Genomic DNA, 24,159 nt, shown 5'->3' with positions numbered 1-24,159 from the left:
AACGGACCGCGTTATGCCGCGGGTAACTCACTCCGTTACCGCCGCTATTAACTCTGTGTGACCAAGTTTTTACTATTGATGCTGCCTATGCAGCGTCAATAGTAAAAGGATCTAATGTTAAAAATAATAAAAAAAAATAAAAAAATTATATACTCCCCTTCTGCCACCTTTCCCGCTCCTCGCCACGCTCCGGTAACCGATCCATGCAAGCGGCAGGCTCCGGTGCCAAGGATGGTATGCGACAAGGACCTGCCATGACGTCACGGTCATGTGACCGTGACCTCATCACAGGTCCTGCGTGAGAAGGACCTGCCATGGCGTCACAGTCATGTGACCGCAACGTCATCACGGGTTCTGCCCTACCAACCCTGGGACCGGAAGCTGCCGAGTGCAACACACACAGGCGACATGACTACAAGGACTCCTTCGGAAGGTGAATATATGTTTATTTTTAACCCGTGACATACGTGGCTGGGCAATATACTACGTCACTGGGCAATATACTAAGTGGCTCTGTGCTGTATACTATGTTGCTGTGCAATATACTACGTGGCTCTGTGCTGTATACTACGAGACTGGGCAATATACTACATGACTGGGCAATATACTACATGACAGGGCAATATACTACGTGACAGGGCAATATACTACGTGACAGGGCAATATACTACGTGACAGGGCAATATACTACGTGGCTGGGCAATATACTATGTGGCTGGGCTATATACTATGTGGCTGGGCAATATACTATGTGGCTGGGCAATATACTATGTGGCTGGGCAATATACTATGTGGCTGGGCAATATACTACGTGACAGGGCTATATACTACGTGGCTGGGCTATATACTACGTGGCTGGGCAATATACTATGTGGCTGGGCTATATACTATGTGGCTGGGCAATATACTACGTGGCTGGGCAATATACTACTATGATGGTGATGGCGAACTCAGTCGAGGGGTTCAAGAGAGGCCTGGATGTCTTCCTGGAGCAGAACAATATTGTATCATACAATTATTAGGTTCTGTAGAAGGACGTAGATCTGGGTATTTATTATGATGGAATATAGGCTGAACTGGATGGACAAATGTCTTTTTTCGGCCTTACTAACTATGTTATGTTACTATGTTACTATGTTACTATGTGGCTGGGCAATATACTATGTGGCTGGGCAATATACTATGTGGCTGGGCAATATACTATGTGGCTGGGCAATATACTATGTGGTTGGGCAATATACTATGTGGTTGGGCAATATACTATGTGGTTGGGCAATATACTACGTGGCTGGGCAATATACTACGTGGCTGGGCAATATACTACGTGGCTGGGCAATATACTACGTGGCTGGGCAATATACTACGTGGCTGGGCAATATACTACGTGGCTGGGCAATATACTACGTGGCTGGGCAATATACTACGTCACTGGGCAATATACTACATGGCTGGGCAATATAGCGCAATATACTATGTGGACATGCATATTCTAGAATACCCGATGCGTTCGAATTGGGCCACCATCTAGTATTAAATATTTGGGTATTAGTATCCCTGCGGACACTCGGATAATGTTCTATCTCAATTTCCCTCCTCTTAAATGAAGTTTGGAGAAGGAGATTGAAACGTGGCAGAGTATACCACTCTCGTGGTTTGGAAGAATCAATACCCTAAAAATGGATATTTTGCCCAAAATATTATATTTCTTCCAGACTATACCATGGGATATAGACAAACCTTTTTTTGATAGCCTACGCAAAATAATGAGGACATTTGTTTGGCATGGCGGTGGATCTCGCTTAAGTCACGCCCAACTAGTCAGACACACAGATAATGGGGGAACGGGCCTTCCAGATCTACGAGCATACCATGCGGTGAGTATTGGTAATTGCATATTAAATCATAATAGGACATCCAAATTGTGGGTGGACATTGAACACGAATTGTCCTCGAGTCTCTACCAGGGGGTGTTCTGGCTGCCATACGATATTGATTTGAATAAGTTTGATACGTCTCCTACAGTATACACTATAGTACTTGCTTGGAGACGTTACGCAAAACATCTCTCGTTAGCAGTAATACCGGGACCGCTGACTCCTTTAATAGATGATCCCCAGCTCCCTATGATGCTACAATGGTCAACTTCTATTATACCTCCCATCACTCAGAGAGGAATACCACGAATTAAAGATGTGATTGACCAGAGGGGTATTAGATTCATGGTGGACATCTTGGGAGATAGGAGACAGGCTCTGGGATCTTGGCTACAATACTTTCAACTTCAGAGTTATATTAGGTCCCTGGCCCCGGGGTGGACGCTGCCGCATGTGCCTACTTCTTTTGAGCGCCTATGCTTCCTCCCACAGGGCCCGGCTCACGCTGTATCCCTGATCTATTGTCTGATAGTGTCGGAGGGGATGGGAGATGGGCCACTCAAATGTATGGTCCAGTGGCAAAAGGAGTTAAATAACGAAATTACAGATGAAATATGGTCTAGGTCATTTGCTTTCATACATAGGATGTCGGTTTCTTGCAGGATCCAGGAGCTAAACTACAAAATTCTGATGCGTTGGTATCGAACACCTGTTACAGTACATAAGATGTACCTGATGATTTCAGATATGTGCTGGAGGTGCAGTACCACAATTGGATCAATGCTACACGTGTGGTGGGCCTGTCCGGGGGTTAGATCCATATGGAATGAAATATTCCAACTATACAATCATATTACCAAAACTCATGTGGAAGCATCTCCAGAAATAGCATTGTTGTCCATTGTCGCAGGCGCTATTTAGAAAATCAAGAAAGATCTGTTCCCATTTTTTGTAATAGCAATGCGTCAAATTATACCTAGACTCTGGAGATCTACGGTTGTGCCAAAAAATAGATTGGGTGGAGGCGATGAATGTTCTGCCGCACATGGAGGAGATTGGGGCATTTTATGACAAGACATGTACTAGGTGGTTTGCAATATGGTACCCATGGATCCAATTTAAAGAATCACAATATTTTCAGACATGGTTGACATAAGGTGTTAATTCTTAGATCCCTAAATAAATAGGATAGTTGGGATGTGTGATCTCCGATATCCACTTTTTCTCTCCTCTCCCTTTCTCTCTTACTTATGTCTTTTACCTCCTGCTTTGCTTTTATGTCTTCTGCATTGTATTTCTTAATGTTATTAACCTCTTCCCCACCGCATTTACGAATTATAAACCTGTTACATGCTGTAACATAGACACAGTTGGGTTATAATATTACTGTCTGAAATGACATTTGATAAGGGGAAGGGATTTGATTGAATCTGTATGTGTTTATTTCATTTGATATGTAATGTTTCAGATGTTACTAAAAATATCCAAATTGTTTAATAAAAATATATTGAATGATAAAAAAAAAATACAAAGGAAGTGTGTCATCTTTAATTTTAGCCATTTTAGAGATCATTTCATCTTCAATTTGCTTATCTGTTCACAATAACAGTAATTTTTACCTGGGGAGTCCAAACTTTTAAATGCCACTGTATTTCCGTCCCCCTCTTCTTTGAATGACAGTTCTGGCTTCATAGAGACAGGGAAGGGAGGAAATAGACTGAAACCAAGAAGGTGGGAAGGTTTATTTACCGTATTTTTCAGACTACAAGACACACTTTTTCCCAAAACAATTTGGGAGGAAAATGGGGGTGCGTCTTATAGTCCGAACGCACGCTTACAGGGGGGTGGCGCCAGTGGTGTAGCAGCGTCCCTTCCTCAGGGAACAGTTGGCGGCAGAAGTGTGGCAATGTTGAAGCTTGGTGTCGGCGGCGAGCAGTGCGGAGTGCATCGTTGGTTTCCCTGCGGCCATCCTCCTGAAGCTGCGGGCCGCCAGAGGCGGCACATGCGCGGATTGAGATTTCAGCTGGGCTACTTGCTCTCCATTTTCCTAAGGCTGTGGGTTTCAGGTAAATGGCCGCCGGAGGCAGCGCGTGCGCAGATTGTGATCTTGGCGGCCCTCGGCTTCAGGAAAATAGCTGCCGGAGGCCGTGCATGCGCAGATTGAGATCTTGGTGGCCCTCGGCTTTAGGAAAATGGCCGCTGAGAAACCAATGATGCACTCAGTTCTGCTCACCTTTTACTTTCTTAGGACAAGCCTCAGAGGTCTCTGCATTTGCATTTCTACGTTTTCTCTCTGCATTCAATACTGTTGCCAGCGTGTATTTTCTGCCACGTTTTCTCCAACTTCTACATGATATACTATTATGGATCTACAGCAGCCTATACCTTTCCAAATTAACATAGGAGTTGTGACGTTCACATCCCCGCCAGGTGAGCATTTCCTCTGCAACTTTTTTTAACCCGGAAAGACCCTATTGCTCTTTTTATCTTTACAGATTCCTTTATAATAAAGAAGTTCTCACTAAGAGACCAAGATTGCTGACTAGTTAAGCAACTATGCACCTCACTGTGTATGGATTATGTACACAGAGCCTTGTGTGGCCAGGGTTAGCTTTCTCTGCTCTGCTCTGCTCCATTCCAAATCTAAAAGCTCTCATTGTATCAGAAGTTCTGCTGCACCAAGTAATCAAAGTGATATATCATTGGATTTAGCTTTTCTTTGCCTACATCATGCTGCTTTCAGATGAGGCAGCAAAACCTGCTGACAGATTCCCTTGTAGTAGTAATAAATCTCTACCCATGAAACTATACATCTAGATGCTACTGCGCAGGCGTGGCTGTCGCCATCTTGGTGTAGACAATTTTTTTTTCTAGCAAAATGGCGCCGTCGCATTAGCATCTATTGCGCTCCAAATTATGCGACTGCGCAGGCCCAGCTGGCGCCATTTTGAGGAAGAAATTGTTTTACTCTAAATAAATTTATATGACTAAATAAAATGAAAGTATGGATATTTTAGATCCAATCATGTTACAGCGCAAGCGCCGCTGGCATGATGAATGCAATTTTGTTTCTTTCAAACAATAGCATATTCAGCATGTAAAATGAGGGGCAGGTCTCTAAGGGATTAGTGATTTGTCAGAAGCCATACAGATGAATATGTAAGCTGAGCACCACATGAAGACCCCCCCCCCCCCACACACACACACACACACACACACACACACACACACACACAGGCTGACCCGGAGCACGAACATATCATTAACTGAAAATAAAGATTAAACAACAACCACAAGACGGATTTCATCAACCAAGGCATCATTGTAATCAGTATAATGGCACCAACCTGACGCTTTCTGTAGGTTACTGTGCACAATCCTGCTGACAGGTTCCCTTTAAGGCAAATAGGCTTCAAGAAACTTCTTCAAAAAGACTTAGAGCCCATACCCTTACTATACACCAAAAGAATAATTGGCGTTTCCAAATAATCTACCATACTCAGAAGCAAATATTACACATTAGCCCCCTTTTTTTTTTTTCTTTTTACTTCACTATAAAGCTGCTGTGCACGTTTTAATCATTTCTGCTTCTTATCTCTGAAGGTTCTCATTAATGCTTCTCTGCCTCCCTATTCTATTGCTTTTACTCATTATCTTGTGTCTGCAGGATGCAGGTTTTGGCCATCTCAGAACTTTTCTCAGAATCCTTCATATTTGTAGAAAATCCCTATTATCATTTAAACTAGCAATAACTGTGAACAGCATTTCTTCAGTCTACATTTAACCCCCTGAAGTTTATGACTGCAACACAGAGCTGCAGGGCTAAAACTACTGGATATGCAGAAGGTTATAGAATTTTCTCTTAAAGGGAACCTGTCACCCCCAAAATCGAAGGTGAGCTAAGCCCACTAGCATCAGGGGCTTATCTACAGCATTCTGGAATGCTGTAGATAAGCCCCCGATGTATCCTAAAACATGAGAAAAAGAGGTTATATTCTACTCACCCAAGAGCGGTCCCGCTGCTGTCCGGTCCGATGGGTGTCACGGTTTGGTCCGGGGCCTCCTATCTTCTTAAGATGACATCCTCTTCTTGTCTTCACGCTGTGGCTCCAGCGCAAGCGTACTTTGTCTGCCCTGTTGAGGGCAGAGCAAAGTACTGCAGTGCTCAGGCGCCGGGCCTCTCTGACCTTTCCCGATAACTGCGCACTACAGTACTTTGCTCTGCCCTCAACAGGGCAGACAAAGTACGCCTGCGCCGGAGCCGCAGTTTGAAAACAAGAAGAGGACGTCATCATAAGAAGATGGGAGGCGCCGGACCGCGACGCCCATCGTACCGGGATAGCCCCTTGGTTAGTATAATCTAACCTCTTTTTCTCATCTTTTAGGATACATCAGGGCTTATCTACAGCATTCAAGAATGCTGTAGATAAGCCCCTGATGCTGGTGGGCTTAGCTCACCTTCGAGTTTGGGGGTGACAGGCTCCCTTTAACCCCTTCATGACCTTGGGATTTTTTGTTTTTCCGTGTTCGTTTTTCACTCCCCTCCTTCCCAGAGCCATAACTTTTTTATTTTTCCGTCAATTTGGCCATGTGAGGGCTTATTTTTTGCGGGACGAGTTGTACTTTTGAACGACATCATTGGTTTTAGTATGTCGTGTACTAGAAAACGGGAAAAAAATTCCAAGTGCAGTGAAATTGCAAAAAAAGATACGTTCTTTTGATCGCCCGTTATTGCATTTTAATGCAATGTCGCGGCGACCTAAAAAACGTAATTCTGGCGTTTCGAATTTTTTTTCTTGCTACGCCGTTTAGCGATCAGGTTAATGCTTTTTTTTAATTGATAGATCGAGTGATTCTGAGCGCGGCGATACCAAATATGTGTAGATTTGATTTTTTTTTATTGATTTATTTTGATTGGGGCGAAAGGGGGGTGATTTAAACTTTTATTTTTTATTTTTTTCACATTTTTTTTAACTTTTTTTTAATTTTGCCATGCTTCAATAGCCTCCATGGGAGGCTAGAAGCAGGCACAACTCGATCGCCTCTGCTACATAGCAGCGATCTGCTGATCGCTGCTATGTAGCAGAAATGGAGGTGTGCTGTGAGCGCCGACCACAGGGTGGCGCTCACAGCCACCGGTGATCAGTAACCATAGAGGTCTCTAGGACCTCTATGGTTACCATCCTGACGCATCGCCGACCCCCGATCATGTGACGAGGGTCGGCGATGACGTCATTTCCGGCCGCCCGGCCGGAAGCGGTAGTTAAATGCCGCTGTCTGCGTTTGACAGCGGCATTTAACTAGTTAATAGGTGCGGGCAGATCGCGATTCTGCCCGCGCCTATTACGGGCACATGTCAGCTGTTTAAAACAGCTGACATGTCCCGGGTTTGATGCGGGCTCACCGCGGAGCCCTGCATCAAAGCAGGGGATCTGACCTCGAACGTACTATCCCGTCTGAGGTCAGAAAGGGGTTAAGCACGATATCCAAGTCATGATTTTATTTGTGTATTTTCCCAGTACAATTGCATTGGTTGTGGAAAATACATAGGTAAAAAACACGTGTGTTTTCTTAAACTACATATACTCTACATGTTTTTGTCAATAAAGATTTGTCAAAGCCAAATACTAGGAAGTATTAAAAATGAAGCTTTATTTAAAACACAACATCGCAACAAGAGCCAAAAATCAAAGTGTAAAAAACGTGATGAAAAAGATGCAAGTAATCTAATTTAGCTAATAGGTGCAGAAATGCTTCAGAAAATCTGCAAGGTCAAAAATTCCACAATTACTCATTGTGAGAATGTAGCCAAAGTTATTTTCCACAAGTAATTGAAAGTTTCCAAGTTAGGTAGACTACAAACAGTCTGATATGTCGAGTTACATCCAGTTTTTAGGAACTATCACTTTTTGTAACTACCTCATGAACTAATAATTCACCCAAAAGTTAAAGCCTTTCTCGCATATATAATTCAAAAATTGTAATTTAATTAATAAAAAATATAGTGACAACAGTTGTGGCCAAGTAACAATTTCAGCTGTAGAGCAATTTAAGCTGTCTAAGGCTGAATTCAGGGGTTTGTGGAAAACTGTAAGGTTATGTGCACACGGCTGGCTTCTTTTTCAAGCAGATTTGCTCTGAAAACATGCCTGATAAAGTGCTTAAAAATACTTAAAGACCGTGTTGTTTATGCCAGTCTTGATGAGAGGGCATAATGGAGTTAGAGTCTGAGACCAATGAACTTTGGAGTGAGCCTCAACACTGTTCTTACTCCAGGGAATAAAGTAAGAATTCTGGGTTAAGGTACACTACAGCTCGTTATAAATTGGAAGAGTTATTGCATCATGCCACCCCAGCTCCACCCGTTTTGGCAGAGTTGGGTGAAACTTGCATGAAAAGGCGAAAAGTTGCAACATTTTTGGGGAACTACATGTTGCCCAAAAATTTTGCGACTTTTCATAGCAATTTACCAAAGAATTCTAGCGTAATCTATTTGATGTACTGGGCCATAATGTTAAAGGGAACCTGTAATGTCAAAAACTGCCATTAACCTGCATATATAGTTTTAATCTGCAGGTTAATAGCGTTCTAAAGCTGTGCGGCTGCTGATACAGGGAGGAAATTAGCATTATTCCTCCTGGCAGCCTCCGACTTTGTCATAAAATTGCGTCTGGCACAGTTTGTCACTACTCAAGTACATAGTAAGTGTCTGCTGTAACCACATCCATGCACTGACTGACAGCTCTATAATGCCTCAGTACAGAGCTGGCGATCAGTCAGTGCAACTCACAGCCACTGTTCATTATGTACTGAGCAGTGAGTGAAGCTGTGCTGGCCCATCCATATGACTGAAAGCCAGAGGCTGCTGGGATGAATAATGTTAATTTTATCCCAGTAGCTGGGCTCTTAGGGCAGGAAAAACTAAAAGATGTTGTGGGCTCATACTCTTAGGGAACGGACTGCTATGTCTGTACCAGCCGCAGGTCTTCTGAACCCAACTAACCAGCCTCAAGAGGCTTTTGAGTTTGGCTTCAGTTTGAGTTAGATTATACACATAGTATACTGCATCTGGGTGACCACCTCCACTAGGCGAACACACCATTTGTCTAGTCGGCGCACACACCCGGATCAGATTTTGTGGGGGGGTTTGAATGTAAGCCCCAATGAAGCCACTTATACTGTTATGGTTACAGACATATTCTTATTTGTTAGACATATATGCAAATGTGTATATGCAGTGGGGGAAATAAGTATTTGATCCCATGATGATTTTGTAAGTTTGTTCACTGACAAAGCCATGAACAGTCTATAATTTTAAGAGTAGGTTAATTTTAACAGTGAGAGAATATAAAAAAAAAAATCCAGAAAATGATTGTGTAAATTATATAAATGTATTTGCATTTTGCAGTGAGAAATAAGTATTTGATCCCTCTGGCAAACAAGACATAATACTTGGGGGCAAAACCCTTGTTGGCAAGCACAGCTGTCAGAAGCTATTTGTAGTTGATGATGAGATTTGTGCACATGTCAGGAGGAATTTTGGTCCACTCCTCTTTGCAGATCATCTCTATATCATTAAGATTTTGAGGCTGTCGCTTGGCAACTTGAAGCTTCGACTCCCTCCATAAGTTTTCTATGGGATTAAGCTCTGGAGACTGGCTAGGCCACTCCATGACCTTAATGTGCTTCTTTTTGAGCCACTCCTTTGTTGCCTTGGCTGTATGTTTTGGGTCATTGTCTTGTTGGAAGACCCAGCCACCACCCGTTTTTAATGTCCTTGGCGGAGAGAAGGAGGTTGTTACTCAGGATTTTACAGTACTTGGCTTCATCCATTCTCCCACTGATGCGGTGAAGTAGTCCTGTGTCCTTAGCAGGGAAACACCCCAAAACATAATGTTTCCACCTCCATGCTTTACAGTGGGGAAGGTGTTCTTTGGGTCATAGGCAGCATTTCTTTTCCTTCAAATATAGCGAGTTGAGTTAATGCCTAAGACCTAAATTTTTGTCTCATCTGAACACAGTACCTTCTCCCAATTACTCACAGAATCATTCAGGTGTTCAGACGGGCCTGCACATGTGTCTTTTTGAGCAGGGGGACCTTGCGGCACTGCAGGATTTTAAACCTTTATGGCGTAATGTGTTACCAATGGTTTTCTTGGTGACTGTGGTCCCAGCTGCCTTGAGATCATTAACAAGTTCTCCCATGTAGTTTTAGGCTGATCTCTCGCCTTCCTCATGATTAAGGATACCCCAATAGGTGAGATTTAGCATGGTGTCCCAGATCGATGTCGATTGACAGTCCTTTTGTATTTCTTCCATTTTCTTACTATTGCACCAACGGTTGTCCTATTCTCACCCAATGTCTTACGTATGGTTTTGTAGCCGATTCCAGCTTTGTGCAGGTCTATGATCTTGTCCCTGACATTCTTATAAAGCTCTCTGGTCTTGCCCATGTTGTAGAGGTTAGAGTCTGACTGATTAGTTGAGTCTGTGGACAGGAGTCTCTTATAAAGGTGACTATGTAAGACATCTGTCTTTAATGCAGATATGCAAATTGCCTCTTCTGAGAAAAAGAGGACTTAAACTCTATAGTGCCACCTGTTGGAAGTAGCGATCCTACAAGTCACAATCAACTCTTTAACGAGTCATGCAATATGACTTAGAATAAAAGCCAAATCTGTATCTCAATTCGCAGACACGGTGTTTCGGACTGTTGGCCCTCGTCAGTGCGAAGCATGAGAACTAATTTCGCTAGGTGAGAGGCTCTGGACTGGGGGTCTAAGGGGTATCGTTTCTCCTCATGGAGAGTGACATACCATCTCTGGCTTGTCAAGGTAAGGAGGCTTATTCGCCGTGCAATGCTCCTCTGGGAAATATAATATGCAAATTGCCTCTTCTGAGAAAAAGAGGACTTAAACTCTATACCGCCACCTGTTGGAAGTAGTGATCCTACAAGTCACAATCAACTCTTTAATGCAGGTAACGAGATGATTAGGAGCATCTAACTGGTCTGTAGGAGCCAGAACTCTTAATAGTTGATAGGGGATCAAATACTTATTTCTCACTGCAAAATGCAAATAAATTTATATAATTTATAGAATGTGATTTTTCTGGATTTTTGTTTTCGATATACTAGCTCTCAATGTTAAAATTAACCTACCCTTAAAATTATAGACTGTTCATGCCTTAGTCAGTGGGCAAACTTACAAAACAAGCGAGGAATCGAATACATATCTCCTCCACTGTATGGATGTATGTGTGTGTGTATATGTATATGTATGTATATGTATATGTATATATGTGTGTATATATATATATATATATATATATATATATATATATATATGGCGATCCAAAAGTAATGATAATCAATACTAAACACGATGAATATAGTCAAAAAAATTTTTTATTTTTTTACATAGTCTCCTATCAAGTCTATACATTTAGTCCATCTCTTTTTTAAACTTAGAATTCCCTTAGAAAAAAAATTCTTGATCTTGACCCTCAAAAAAATCCCCAACAGCGGTTATCACGTCGCTATTGTCATCAAATTTCTTGCCCCGGAGGTGTTCCTTGAGTCGAGGAAAGAGAAAGAAGTCACTGGGGGCTAGATCTGGCCAACAGGGGGGGTGTTTCACCAGTTCAAAGCCCGCTTCTTGAATGGTAGCCATGGCAACTGCAGCTTTGTGAGCCGGCGCGTTATCTTGGTGAAACAGCACTCCAGCCCGCAGTTTGCCGAGCCTTTTCTCCTTGATAGCCTCCCACAATCTTCTTATTTGTTCTGCGTAGTAAGAGCCCGTAATAGTGGCTCCCTTCTCCAAATAGTCCACCATAATAATTCCTTCATCGTCCCAAAAAACGGATGCCATAACCTTCCCTGCTGAGGTTGACACTTTGAATTTCTTTGGCGTTGGTTCGTCGGCTCGTTTCCATGTCATCGATTGTTGTTTAGTTTCGGGATCAAAGTGGTGGATCCAGGTCTTGTCCATGGTCAAAAAACGTGACAAAAAATTTTCCTTGTCTGCTTGGAACTTTTCGAGATTTGCTATTGAAATGTCAACTCGTTTCTTCTTTTGCTCGTCGGTTAACATTTTTGGCACCCAACACGCGGAGAACTTTCTCATATGCAATTCTTTTGCAAGGATTCTTTGAATACTGCCATATGAGATCCCTGGGACCTCGGCTACATGCCTGATAGTCACTCTCGATCTGCCAATACAACTTCTTCAACTTTTTTCACGTTTTCTTCATTGAGGGACGTGGATGGGCGTCCTTGACGATGTTCATCTTCCGTCGATGTTCTTCCCAGCTTAAATTCCTTGGCCCAGCATGCAACTGTGGAATATGGAGGAGAAGAGTCCCCCAATGTTTCCACCAAGTCGCTGTGTATGTCTTTGGTAGTCATTTTTTTCAAGCAGAGGTATTTGATGACAGCTCTGAGCTCGTTTTTTTCCATTTTGATGTTCACTCCTCGGCAGTTCATATTCAAATGAATGTAGCTCCCGGGAATCGTGGTCTATTTAAGTAATTTTTTTTTCCTGGACTAGTGGGTACCTAAGAGAGAAGAAAACATTTTATTTTAATTTCTGTGTGCAATAGAAATAACCGATTATCATTACTTTTGGATCGCCCCTCGTGTGTGTATATATATATAATATTTTTTTAAGAGAGCACCACATCAAAACCCTGTCATTGGCAGCTCAATCTCCAGACCTGAACCCCATTGAAAACCTCTGGAATGCCTTTAAGAGGATGATGGATAGTCACAAGCCATCAAACAAAGAAGAACCGCTTACATTTTTGCGCCAGAAGCAGCGTGAAAGACTGGTGGAAAGCATGCCAAGACGCATGAAGGCTGTGATTAAAAATCATGGTTATTCCACAAAATATTAATTTTTGAACTCTTCCTGAGTTAAAACATTAGCATTGTTGTTTCTAAATGATTATGAACTTGGGGAGAACATACAAACTCCTTGCCGATGTTGTCTGTATATTTATATTTGCATGACATTCAATATACCGTATTTTCCGGCGTATCAGACTACTTTTTAACCGCTAAAAATTGTCCCTAAAGTCGGGGGTCGTCTTATATGCCGGGTACGGGTGCACGGAGCGATCCTGGATGGTTCCCAGGGTCTGAAGGGTCTGCCTCCGCTCCTAAGAATGCAGTGAGTGAAGGACCTTCGATGACGTCGCGGTCAGGTGACCGCGACGTCATCGAAGGTCCTTCACTCACTGCATTCTTAGGAATTGAGGCAGACTCTTGCAGCGCTGAGAGCCAGGGTCCATCGGAGGGGTGAGTATATCCATATTTTATATTTTTATTCTTTATTTTTTACATGAATATGGATCACAGGGCCTGAAGGAGAGTCTCCTCTCCTCCAGACCCTGGGAGCCACACGCCGTATAAGATGACTGGGCGTATAAGGTGACCCCCGTCTTATACCGCGGGTATATCCCAAATTCCATATTTTATATGGAAAAGTTGGGGGTCGTCTTATACGCCCGGTTGTCTTATACACTAGAAAATACGGTACTATAATATAGTTGCTATTCATATTTCATATATTTCATATTGACACGCTTTAACACTACAGAGTGCAACTTTTTTTGTTTAGTGTCTAAAACGGTTCCCCAAATTAGCCAAACCTACACACTGGTTATTTAAAAAAAGAAAAAAAATGAAACTTAATTGTAAGCAAAAGAAAAAAAACAAAGTTATTCAGCTGAGATATAAATTGCCTTAAATGATAATAAAAGCAAGCTATAAAATATTAACTATTACAGTAAAGTATATGAAAAGGGGTTCTATAACCTAGAAATCCTCCAAGGCTAAAACATGATGATTTGTCATGTTTTTGTTATTAGTAGACTTGAAGGATTAATGTACAAGTTTTTTTTTTTTTTTACAATAACATTAATAAAACCTGAGAATTTCAATTTATTTATGGCTGTAAATGTACTTATTGATGAAGAGTCTTAAATGCTTGCATTATTTAGTCTGGTGGCAGAAGATGTGTAATGCCATCTGGTAGTAGATGGGTTAAAAGCAGCTGGATGTGCATGACTGATTCCAAAAAAAACGAAATCATTTTGACAATGCTGAGAAGGGATAAAAGAAGGGAAATAACTGTTGTGATTAATGTTAGAGCTTTTTTTCTTTTACCGAAAATGAAAACCTGCAACACAGTGACCCTTTTCCACGCCATGTATGACCATAACTAAACACATTATCCGTCTTATGAAAGGATTTTTTAATCATTCAGAACACTAGCAAAGGCGGACACTTATTCTGTTCCCTCCCTTCAATGCAGCTAGCACAACAGACAGTATCCTGCATCCCGAAAAAAAGGGAGGAACTTAGCTTAGACCTTTACAGAAAGGCCTTTTGGTCAACTGCAGTCAGCAAAGTGACACCTTATCTTCTTGCCTGGAAGAAATGCTCTTCATGAGATGAGGTCACTTACTGCCAGGAATTCTTCACACTTCAACTTGCCACAAGTCCCAGGATAGGGATGAAGGTCAGAATCCTCGTTTACTGAAGATGACCTTAGTCAATTGACTAAAAATGATTGTATTGGGCTTCCCTCAGATGACCACATCAGATGAAGTGAGGAATGATGGGTACTGAGCCCTGGATAGCAGATTTGGCTGATGAACAGACCTCTCCAGGGGCGGTGTGTCAATCGGTTATCTTCTTCTGCTCCAAAGGAATGATTGAGGGTGTGGTTGTGTTCCTCTTTCTTTGGCTACTGATTCAGGTCCTCCTCAATAAACATCAAGAAGGTGCAGATATTATTTTACTTTTTATATTCCCTTTTGTTTCTCAAACCTTCAATTACTATTCCTTATGTGTTTATTATGTATTGCTTGCAGATTCTCTAATTTCTCCATTAAAAAAACTACTGTAACCAGCTCATTATACTATTATAGCTATTATACTAATACAAAATCTGCATATCACTACAGTTACAGGTTAATTGAATTGTAAGAGTTTTTACATTTGCGCTCTAACTTTAAAGAAATATTCACTTGAAGATTGTTTATATATATATATATATATATATATATATATATATATATTATTTACACACACTTTTTTCTATTAGTGATGTATTTTCCATGTATTAATGCTTTATAGTATTTTTTTTTTTGCTTCTTAGTCTTATTGGGATAGGATTATGATACATTTACACAGTGGGTAAAATGTCAGAATTTACAGAGCATATATTGTCTTCGAAATACTGAATTACACTGTCAGTGGTTGTTTTACTGCCTATTTAAGTTAATTTTCTGGAAGTGAAGGTATACGGTATGTCTACTTCAAAGTATAACCTGGAACCTGTAGACTTTTTCAAAGAGAACGTTATCAACCACATTCATTCAGTATTACTCAATGGTGGTCGACAGTCCAGTTAGCTGTTTATTTGCGTGTAGAAAAAGCTGTTATGAATTTCAAGAGTGCAGTGGTGTATACCCTAATGAATACACTCAAGAGGCATTATCCCCCTGAAAATGCAGGCATTTGTCTTTATCTTTTTTTTTTTCCTTTTGTCCATCTGACAAACCCTCCTTAACTCCTCCAAAGGAAAAGTAGCTTTCCAAACAGAGGTGTTTTCCAAATGAAGGAGGCTGATGGACAGATTTGGTCACATACTCCTCCATTAGCAGCCATTTTGAGAATCGTAGAGCTGTTAAGTCTGTTTGGACATCTGAAAGATTTTTTTCCAATGACCACAATATGAACTGCGCAAGCGCAACATTTAACAGAAGGTTCACTGACCTGTCATTTAAGCCCATAAGTATGAATGAGAACAGAGCATCACATAAAGCTGTCCCCACAGGCCCGCCCTCGAGCACGAGAATCTCATTAACTAAAAACTGCAAATAAAGATTAAACAACAACCACAAGATGGATTTCAAAAACCAAGGTATCATTGTAATCAGTATAACGGCACCGACCTGACACACTCTGTAGGCTACTGTGCACAATGCTGCTGACGGGTTCGGTTTAAGGAGAAAAAAAACAATAATAAAAGAATGGCCATTTTTGGATCATATCCTCTTAAAAAATGCAATCAAAAGAGATCAAAATGTCTTAATATATACCCTAAATTTGCATCACCATGTTATTAGAACATTGTTGTCACAAAATGAGCACTGTAAAAATAAACCAAAAAAAGCAATAGTGGAATTGCATCAATTTCACCATTTCCTTGCACTTGGATTTTTTTACAGTATATTATATAGTAAAATTGAAAACTATAACTTCACTAGCAATAAAACAAGGTCTCGTAAAGATATGTTGATGGAAAAATTATGTCTCTTAGAAGGGTAGAAGAAAAAATAAAACAGGAGCGCAAAAATGGAAAATGGCCTGGGAGAGAGTTTTTTTTCTCTTAATTGCCATAGCAGTATTGTGTTTTCCAGTGTCAACTCTGTATATATTTTTTCATACAGACTGCTTAAAAATGGTTTAACAAGAAGGGTCAGTGTTGGACTTAACTACCAATAAAATTGCAGTGCTCCTTTTTCTAAGACCCCTTGGGAAATTGAATCAGTAATCTGATTTGACATAACTCCTCTATTATTATTTTACACTTGTAAATCTCTTGTATTTTTTTTTTTAAAAACGGAGCACGTGTATTCCACATCAGATCAGGAGCACAACTTATGTCTGTTCACAGTCTGCATTGGTAATGACGTTTATCGTGGGCCGCATGTAATTTTAAATAATATATTGCATATATTGTTCAATTGCTGATAGATTTGTTGAAAAACTAATTACTGTTATGTCTGTTACAAACCCCACAGTAACATTTGGTCAGGCTGTAAATGGCAATGGAGCAGTGTGCCTGTAGGAGACATGCAGGTTAAAGTGATTATGAAATGTAATTTTTAATTTGAATAATAAATTCGGTAATTGACAAAGGAACAGATGGGATCAGTAAATAGGACACAATGGGGAATTAAAGCATTTTCAATGATGTTAGATTGAAGCGTAAAGCCACTGGTAGCCTGCTATGGCTGTTGGGCTAATGTTGGTTCAGCCAATTGTTCAGCTGGCTGGAGTGTTGGTCATCTCTTCCATACAAAAGAGCGCTCTGACTGCTGGCCACTCCAGTATTCTCTATGAGAGAGTCAGTGGCTTAAGTCAGGGAGAAAAAATGGATCAGCATTCCGAAATCGGACATGATGGATCCTTAACCCCTTCACCACCCAGCCTGTTTTCACCTTCATGACCAGGCCAATGTTTTCAATTCTGATCAGAGCCAGAAGTTTGAGGTAATAACTCTAAGACGCTTCAACATATCCTAGTGATTCTGAGTTTGTCAACATATCCTAGTGATTCTGAGTTTGCTTTTTTTTTGTGACATGGTGTACTTAATATTTGTGGTAAATTTAGGTCCATATGATTTGTGTTTATTTATAAAAATATCACAAATCTGACACATTTTACAAACTTTACATTTTTATGCCCTTAAACCAGATAGGTATACCACACAAAATAGATAATAAATAACATTTCCCACATGTCTACTTCACATCAGCATCATTTTTGAACCTTTATTTCTTTTTTCTTAGGAAGTTAGAAGAGTTAAGTTTATCTGAACTTTCTAATTTTACCAACAAAATTCACAAAACCAATTTTGTTTTAGGGACCACATTCCTTTTGAAATGACTTTGCGGGCCCTATGTGACAGAAAATACTAAAAAATGACACCATTTTAAAAACAACACCCCTCAAAGTGCTCAAAGCCATGAAGTTTATTAACTCTATAGAGCCTTCACCAGAATTAAAGCAATGTGGAAGGAAAAAAATTAAATTTTACTTTTTCTCACCAAAATATTGATTTAGCCCCAAATTTTGCATTTTCGCAAGGAAAAATACACGTATGATTTGTTGTGCAGTTTGTCCTGAGTGCGCAGATTACCCATATATAGTGAAAAACTACTGTTAAGGTACATGGCCGGGCTCAAAAGGAATTGAACACCCTTTAATTTTGGAGAGCGTAATTGGCTGGAAAGATAGTGGACAAAATGTTGCTGTCACGCCCATAACGGCGATAAGGGCAGGACGGCGTACTGGGACCCGCACCTGTCCCTGCCACTATAATGAGGCCCTGACTTTCCCTTATCTCAGGGTTACCTATGATGGTTAGGAGGCCTGAGCCGCCAGCGTATCCCTGTCTCCTGTGCAGGCCCTATCAGTGGCCCCCTCTCCCCCCCCCCCCCAGGGAGGTGGACTGCACCAGTGTATAAATACAACAATAAACAAGGTATACAGACAAGGTAACTAAAAGTCTCAAACTCACCAAATGCTCACACAACCACAGAGGAAACACAGAGATGGGAAGAGAAGGAAAAAACTAGGAAGGAAAACAGGTTTAACATGCAACCAAAACAGCAGACACCAATCTCTGTAAATAAACCTCCAAGCTCCAACACTACGCTCCTTCAACCTCCAAGCCAGGCAGCAGAACTGATCACTGACAATCGCTGTAGTCAAGGCTGGGTCTATATAGAGGAGGAGATTACAAAATCCACTTCAGCTGAGAGACCCAGCACACAGCAACTCAGCAACAAGGTTAACTCCTGCACTGCTGGCACAAAGCAGCCAGGTCAGAATACAGGAGAAGAGCTCCTGTTCACTGTGTGTGAACGAGGCCCCAAGCGCTGCGGTTCTCTGGAACCTCTCTGTCACGGTAGCCCCGTGACAGTACCCCCCCTTCTACGAGGGACCTCCGGAACCTCAGGACCAGGTTTCTCAGGATGAGCTGTATGAAATGCCCGAACCAACCTAACCGCATGGACATCGGCAGCAGGTACCCACATCCTCTCCTCAGGACCGTACTCTCTCCAGTGTACCAGATATTGTAGGGAGCGACGAACTAAACGAGAATCCATAACCCTGGAAATCTGGAACTTGAGATTTCCATCAACAAGGACCGGAGATGGAGGTGAAGAGGACGGATTGGATGACGCCACAACCTTCTTGAATAAGGAGCGATGAAAAACATTATGGATCTTAAATGACTGAGGCAAAGCCAGCCAAAAAGCAACTGAATTCACGATGGCCACAATCCTATAAGGGCCAATGAACCTAGGGCCCAATTTCCACGAGGGAACTCTCAGCTTAATATTTTTCGAGGCCAACCAAACCCAATCACCCACACACAGATGCGGACCTTCCACACGTCTCCGATCAGCCGCATTCTCATACCTGGAACCCATCCTCTTTAATTTATCAAGAACCCCTTGCCAAACGGACGTGATGGACGAAGAAAACCTCTCCTCTTCAGGCACCCCTCAGGAATCCTTCCTATTAAAAGAACTGAATTGAGGATGAAAACCATATGCCCCGAAAAATGGGGACTTACCAATGGACTCATGAGTACGGTTGTTAACAGCAAACTCTGCCAACGGTAAGTATTAAACCCAGTCCTCATGATTTTCAGAAATGAAACACCTGAGATAAGTTTCAAGATTTTGATTTACATGTTCTGTTTGACCATTAGATTGAGGATGAAAAGCTGAAGAAAATGACAAATGAATCCTCAACTGGCTGCAAAAAGCCCTCCAAAACTTAGAAATAAACTGCACCCCACGGTCTGATACAATATCTGAAGGAACACCATGCAATCTCACAACCTCCTTGATAGAGATCTGTGCCAGAGTCTTGGCATTTGGTAACGCAAGAAAAGCAATAAAATGTGATATTTTGCTAAATCTGTCAACTACGACTAAAATAGCTGTATTACCTCAGAAACCGGTAAGTCAGTGGTGAAGTCTATTGACAAATGGGTCCAAGGTCTATTGGGAATATCCAGAGGTTGAAGAGACCCAGACGGGCGAGTACGAGGCATCTTGGAACGCGCACACACACACTGCAGGCAGCAACATATTCCTGTACATCATGATTTACTCCAGACCACCAAAAATGCCAAGTCAGAAGGTCCGAGGTAACCTTACTTCCAGGGTGTCCGGTCAGAACCGAATCATGATGTTCATTGATGACCCTAAGACGAAGATTATCAGGAACGTACAGTTTACCTAAAGGACAGGCTGCTGGGGCGTCCCCCTGCGCCTCTACCACCTCTCTCTCTCTCTCTCAAGATCCGAATTAATTGCGGCGATAATTACACCCTTCTGCAGTATAGGACCTGGCTCACAGTTATCCCCACCCCCTGGAAAACAACTGGATAATGCATCGGCCTTGACATTCTTGCTTCCCGGCCTATACGTAATGTAGAAATTGAACCTGGGGAAGAACAGAGATCACCTAGCTTGCCTAGGTGTGAGACACTTCGCAGATTCTAAATACAACAGATTTTTGTGATCTGTGATCATCATGACTGGGTGAAGTGCTCCCTCCAAAAAATGGTGCCATTCTTCAAATGCCCATTTAATTGCCAACCGCTCCCTGTTACCAATATAATAATTCAAGGAACAAACCACAAAAAAAATTTTGGACAGAAACCTAGAACATACTACAAAACCTGGAGAAAACAAAGATCCCTAAAATATAACTTTTATTAGAAAACAGTTTAAAAGGTCTCTTTCCATAAACAATAAATGATGAAAGAAAAACAAGTTATGTACCTGTTAGGTCCTAGGGAGACACTACACTTCGCCCTACCTAGCAGTGGGGGTTGGCACCCTAATTTACTGCTGTAGGCGCCCCCACTCAGCATCGACTTACCCTCAAAAATCCCTAGAATTCCCTATAATACAGGAATCCTAGAGAGGTACTAAAGAATCCCTATAGGAAAAATACTACCTGGCAGTGGGGGGTAGGCACCCTAATTTGAAACGGTAGGTGCCCCCACTCAGCATCGACTGACCTTAGGATCCCTCAAAAGTCCCTACAATGAGGATAGAAAGATAAAGAAATGTCCCAATACACCCTAACACCAAAAATAGTAAAAAAAACCAAACACAATAACATAGAAAAAAAGGAAAACAAAAATTAAATAATGAAAAAAATATCTTGAATATTGTATAAACAAAAAAATAATAATATAATCAATTATATACCGGGCATCTGTAAACAGAACAGGGTATGCCCCGCAGAGAATATATTAAAGACCGGTGAACGGGATGTAATGAAGTCAATATTGTCCAAAGAGAACCATATATAGTTTCCAGGGTATAGAAATTAGTAAATAAAGAATACCACAATGCTATAATGTTTAGCACAATGTGAATGGTCACCTATAATCACAGAAAATGAACCACATAGGCAACCATATTTATGTTCTAGGATTCTGTCCAAAATTTGTTTGTTCCTTGGAGTTGGTTATGGCAAGTTTTCTCTCAGGTCCATTGGTTAATAAGAGGTGGCTTGATGACGCTAGGGAGGTCTTTTCGGACGTTGAGGGGACAAGGGGCTCGTCATCTACTCCTACCTTGAGAACTCTTTTTGCCGATCACCTGACAGTCTATAGAAACAATATCAAGTCCTGGTGGGAAGTTCAGTCTTTAGACAATTATATTAAACATCGAATAGTACCACGTGGCCTTAGGATACATCTCCTACCAGCCCCTAGATGTGTTTCTCCCACATTATTAACTAAGTGGAAGGAGGAATCGATCTCGTCATCTCTGCGATTTTATGCAGATACTCCTGGACGAGGAGAAAAAAACGCTGGAGAGCACTTCCTCTAAATTAAAAGAACATATCGAGTCTATTTTGAAACATAAGAGTGATCCAGAATTCACTAATAGGGAAGAGGCTCTAAAAAACGCGGTTGAAAAATTCCACTTGGAGATAAAAGAGAGAAAACATAAACGTTTTATTAAAGATTGCTCCGAGTTTAAAGAAAAGAAGGCTTATCCCTCTCTACAAGTCTCTCCAGCACCGACTACTGATATATCATCATCTGACTTTGATTCCTCAGATATAGATTCAGCACCAAGGTGTCTGTTGGCTAAACAATTTTCGAGATCCAAAAATCGTGGTAAGAGAGGTGGGCGAAGATGGCAAACTCAAAGATCGGAAAGGGGTTATCAACCCTCTACCTCCTCATCTTCCTCTTTTTTAGAGGATCGGGGGGAATTATGTATCATCTGCGGAATCGGAATTCCAACAATCAGCAGAAATGATTATGTCTGCAGAAAGCGATAGAAATCAGATTATCAATCTGTCGTCTTCTCATCTGATGGATAACGAGAAGCAGGTTTTGAGTAAAGGCCTTACGTTTGTTCCCACAATGAGGTTTGATCCATTCACGTGGATCAAGGACTTGAACCTCTTCACGAGGAAACTTAAATGGAGATTTTTTTTCTCAAAAGAATGACCTACAGAGATGCCAGCAACTAGGCATCTCAATGGATGACTTGGCTGATTTAAATACACTCACCGAACTTAGTGAGGAAGGGGGGAGGGTAGCTGGCGAGGTTCCTTTTTCAGACTTAAAGCCAATCAGTAAATGGATGCCACCGTCAAGTGACTATGGGAGCATTGAGATCTTCCAGAAATTAGTTACTGATGAAATTAATAACATCACTCCGGCTTGGACCCCCCTAATCCAAATTTGACAGCGGCTGAGAGGAAATCATTAAATGACCTCAAGAATAACAATTTTATTGTTATTAAGGCGTCTGACAAAGGCGGAAACATTGTCATTCTGGACCATTCACAATATGTGGATGTATGTAACTCCATTCTGTCAGATAAATCATCATATGAGATTCTTAGAGGTGACCCCACTGTGGGGTATACCTCTGAATTGAAAGGCATCCTGACCCGGGATGTCGAGTCCAGACTTATTTCTAGTAATGAGTATAATTTTTTGTTACCCAAGTTTCCAACTGTGGCAACCTTCTACGCACTTCCCAAGGTACATAAGGGCATTAGCCATTTAAAGGGACGCCCTATTGTATCAGGGGAGGATGCTCTCTCTCAGAACTCGAGTATTTACTTGGATAAGTTATTAAGATCTTTTGTGACTGCTCTACCCTCATACATCAGGGATACGAGTGACCTCCTGACAAAATTGGAGGGGATTGTGGTGGAACCAGATACGATCATTGCCTCCATTGATGTGGAGGCACTGTATAGTAGAATCCGCCATCAGGATGGTCTTAGAGCCATCAAGTATTTTCTGAGTAGTAGAGGTACCCACTTTACACCACATAACACTTTTCTGCTTGAACTTCTCGATTTTGTACTTCAATGGAATTATTTTCTTTTCAACGGGAAATGCTACAACCAGCTCAGGGGCACAGCAATGGGGAGCCCCTGTGCTCCCACATATGCTAATTTGCTCCTGGGCTGGTGGGAGGACATTTTTGTCTTTAGGGACGAGGATGACATGTGGTGCCCCAGAATTATTTTCTGGGGCCGATATATTGATGACATCCTCGTCCTTTAGAGGGGTGATGTTGGTTCTTTTTCTGACCTCCTACAGTACCTGAATAACCCACTGGAAGGTCTGTTTTTCACCTATGACATAGGTGGGGACAGCATCACATTTCTGGATGTCTTCATAAAAAGACTCAATGATGGCTCTCTTGGTACATCTATTTATCGTAAACCAATGGCTACGAATAGCCTTTTGAGATGGGAGAGCCATCACCCTTTCCCGTTGAAACGTGGTATCCCAAAGGGACAGTTCCTTCGTTTACGGAGGAACTGCTAGTCCCTGAGCGATTTCAAAATCAGATCATCTGAACTTAGACACTGCTTTAGGGATAGGGGATATCCAGATGATGTGATTGATTCCGCTTATGGTACTGCTTTGGTGCCGAAGACTGAGACTGATTCAACATCCATCACACGTCTAAATGGTACCTTTGATGATCAGTCCATGAAAGTGTTCGACATCTTCAGGAGGCATTGGCAGATATTGAAATATGACCCGGATGTTGGCGGATTCGTTTCTTCACATCCATTGATTACATACAGAAGAGGGAAGTCAATTCGAAATAGCGTTGTTCAGAGCCATTTTGTTCCTACAAAGAAACAGGGCACTTGGTTGGACAATAGATCCACGGGCACATTCAGGTGCGGACATTGCTCTTTTTGCAAGCATGTATGTGTTTCCAGTACCTTTTAGAAGTTCGGCTACCAACAGGACATTCTCCATGAAACAGTTTGCTAATTGCAGAACTGTAGGTGTTGTGTATTTCTGCATGTGCTCCTGCCCCAAGGATTACGTGGGTAAGACCAAACGTGAACTTCGGGTTCATATTAGTGAACACCTTGGTGATATCAGGCACTGCAGAGATACACCAATTGTGCGACACATCAATAATGAACATGGAGGTGATCCTGGTTCTT

General features: G+C 41.6%; 1 protein-coding gene across 2 annotated transcripts in view; it reads left to right on the top strand.

Moving 5' to 3' along the window:
• The window catches only part of LOC138676432 (synaptotagmin-4-like), a 156,932-nt gene that overhangs the window by 76,468 nt on the left and 56,305 nt on the right, over positions 1 to 24,159 (top strand). Inside the window, exon 1 of one of the 2 annotated variants that reach the window (XM_069765722.1) lies at positions 14,182 to 14,660. The exons of the other annotated variant lie outside the window; for it this stretch is intronic. Coding sequence (XP_069621823.1) covers positions 14,492 to 14,660 — 169 coding nt within the window. The 5' untranslated portion in view covers positions 14,182 to 14,491. Of the gene's footprint in view, positions 1 to 14,181; positions 14,661 to 24,159 lie in introns of those variants that run through there. 2 annotated transcript variants of the gene reach the window in all.

This window comes from Ranitomeya imitator, chromosome 4 (assembly GCF_032444005.1).
Source record: "Ranitomeya imitator isolate aRanImi1 chromosome 4, aRanImi1.pri, whole genome shotgun sequence".
In the NCBI taxonomy this organism is placed as follows: Eukaryota; Metazoa; Chordata; class Amphibia; order Anura; family Dendrobatidae; genus Ranitomeya; species Ranitomeya imitator.
Note: the sequence above shows the minus strand (reverse complement) of the source record. Positions and strands in the feature narration are given on the sequence as shown.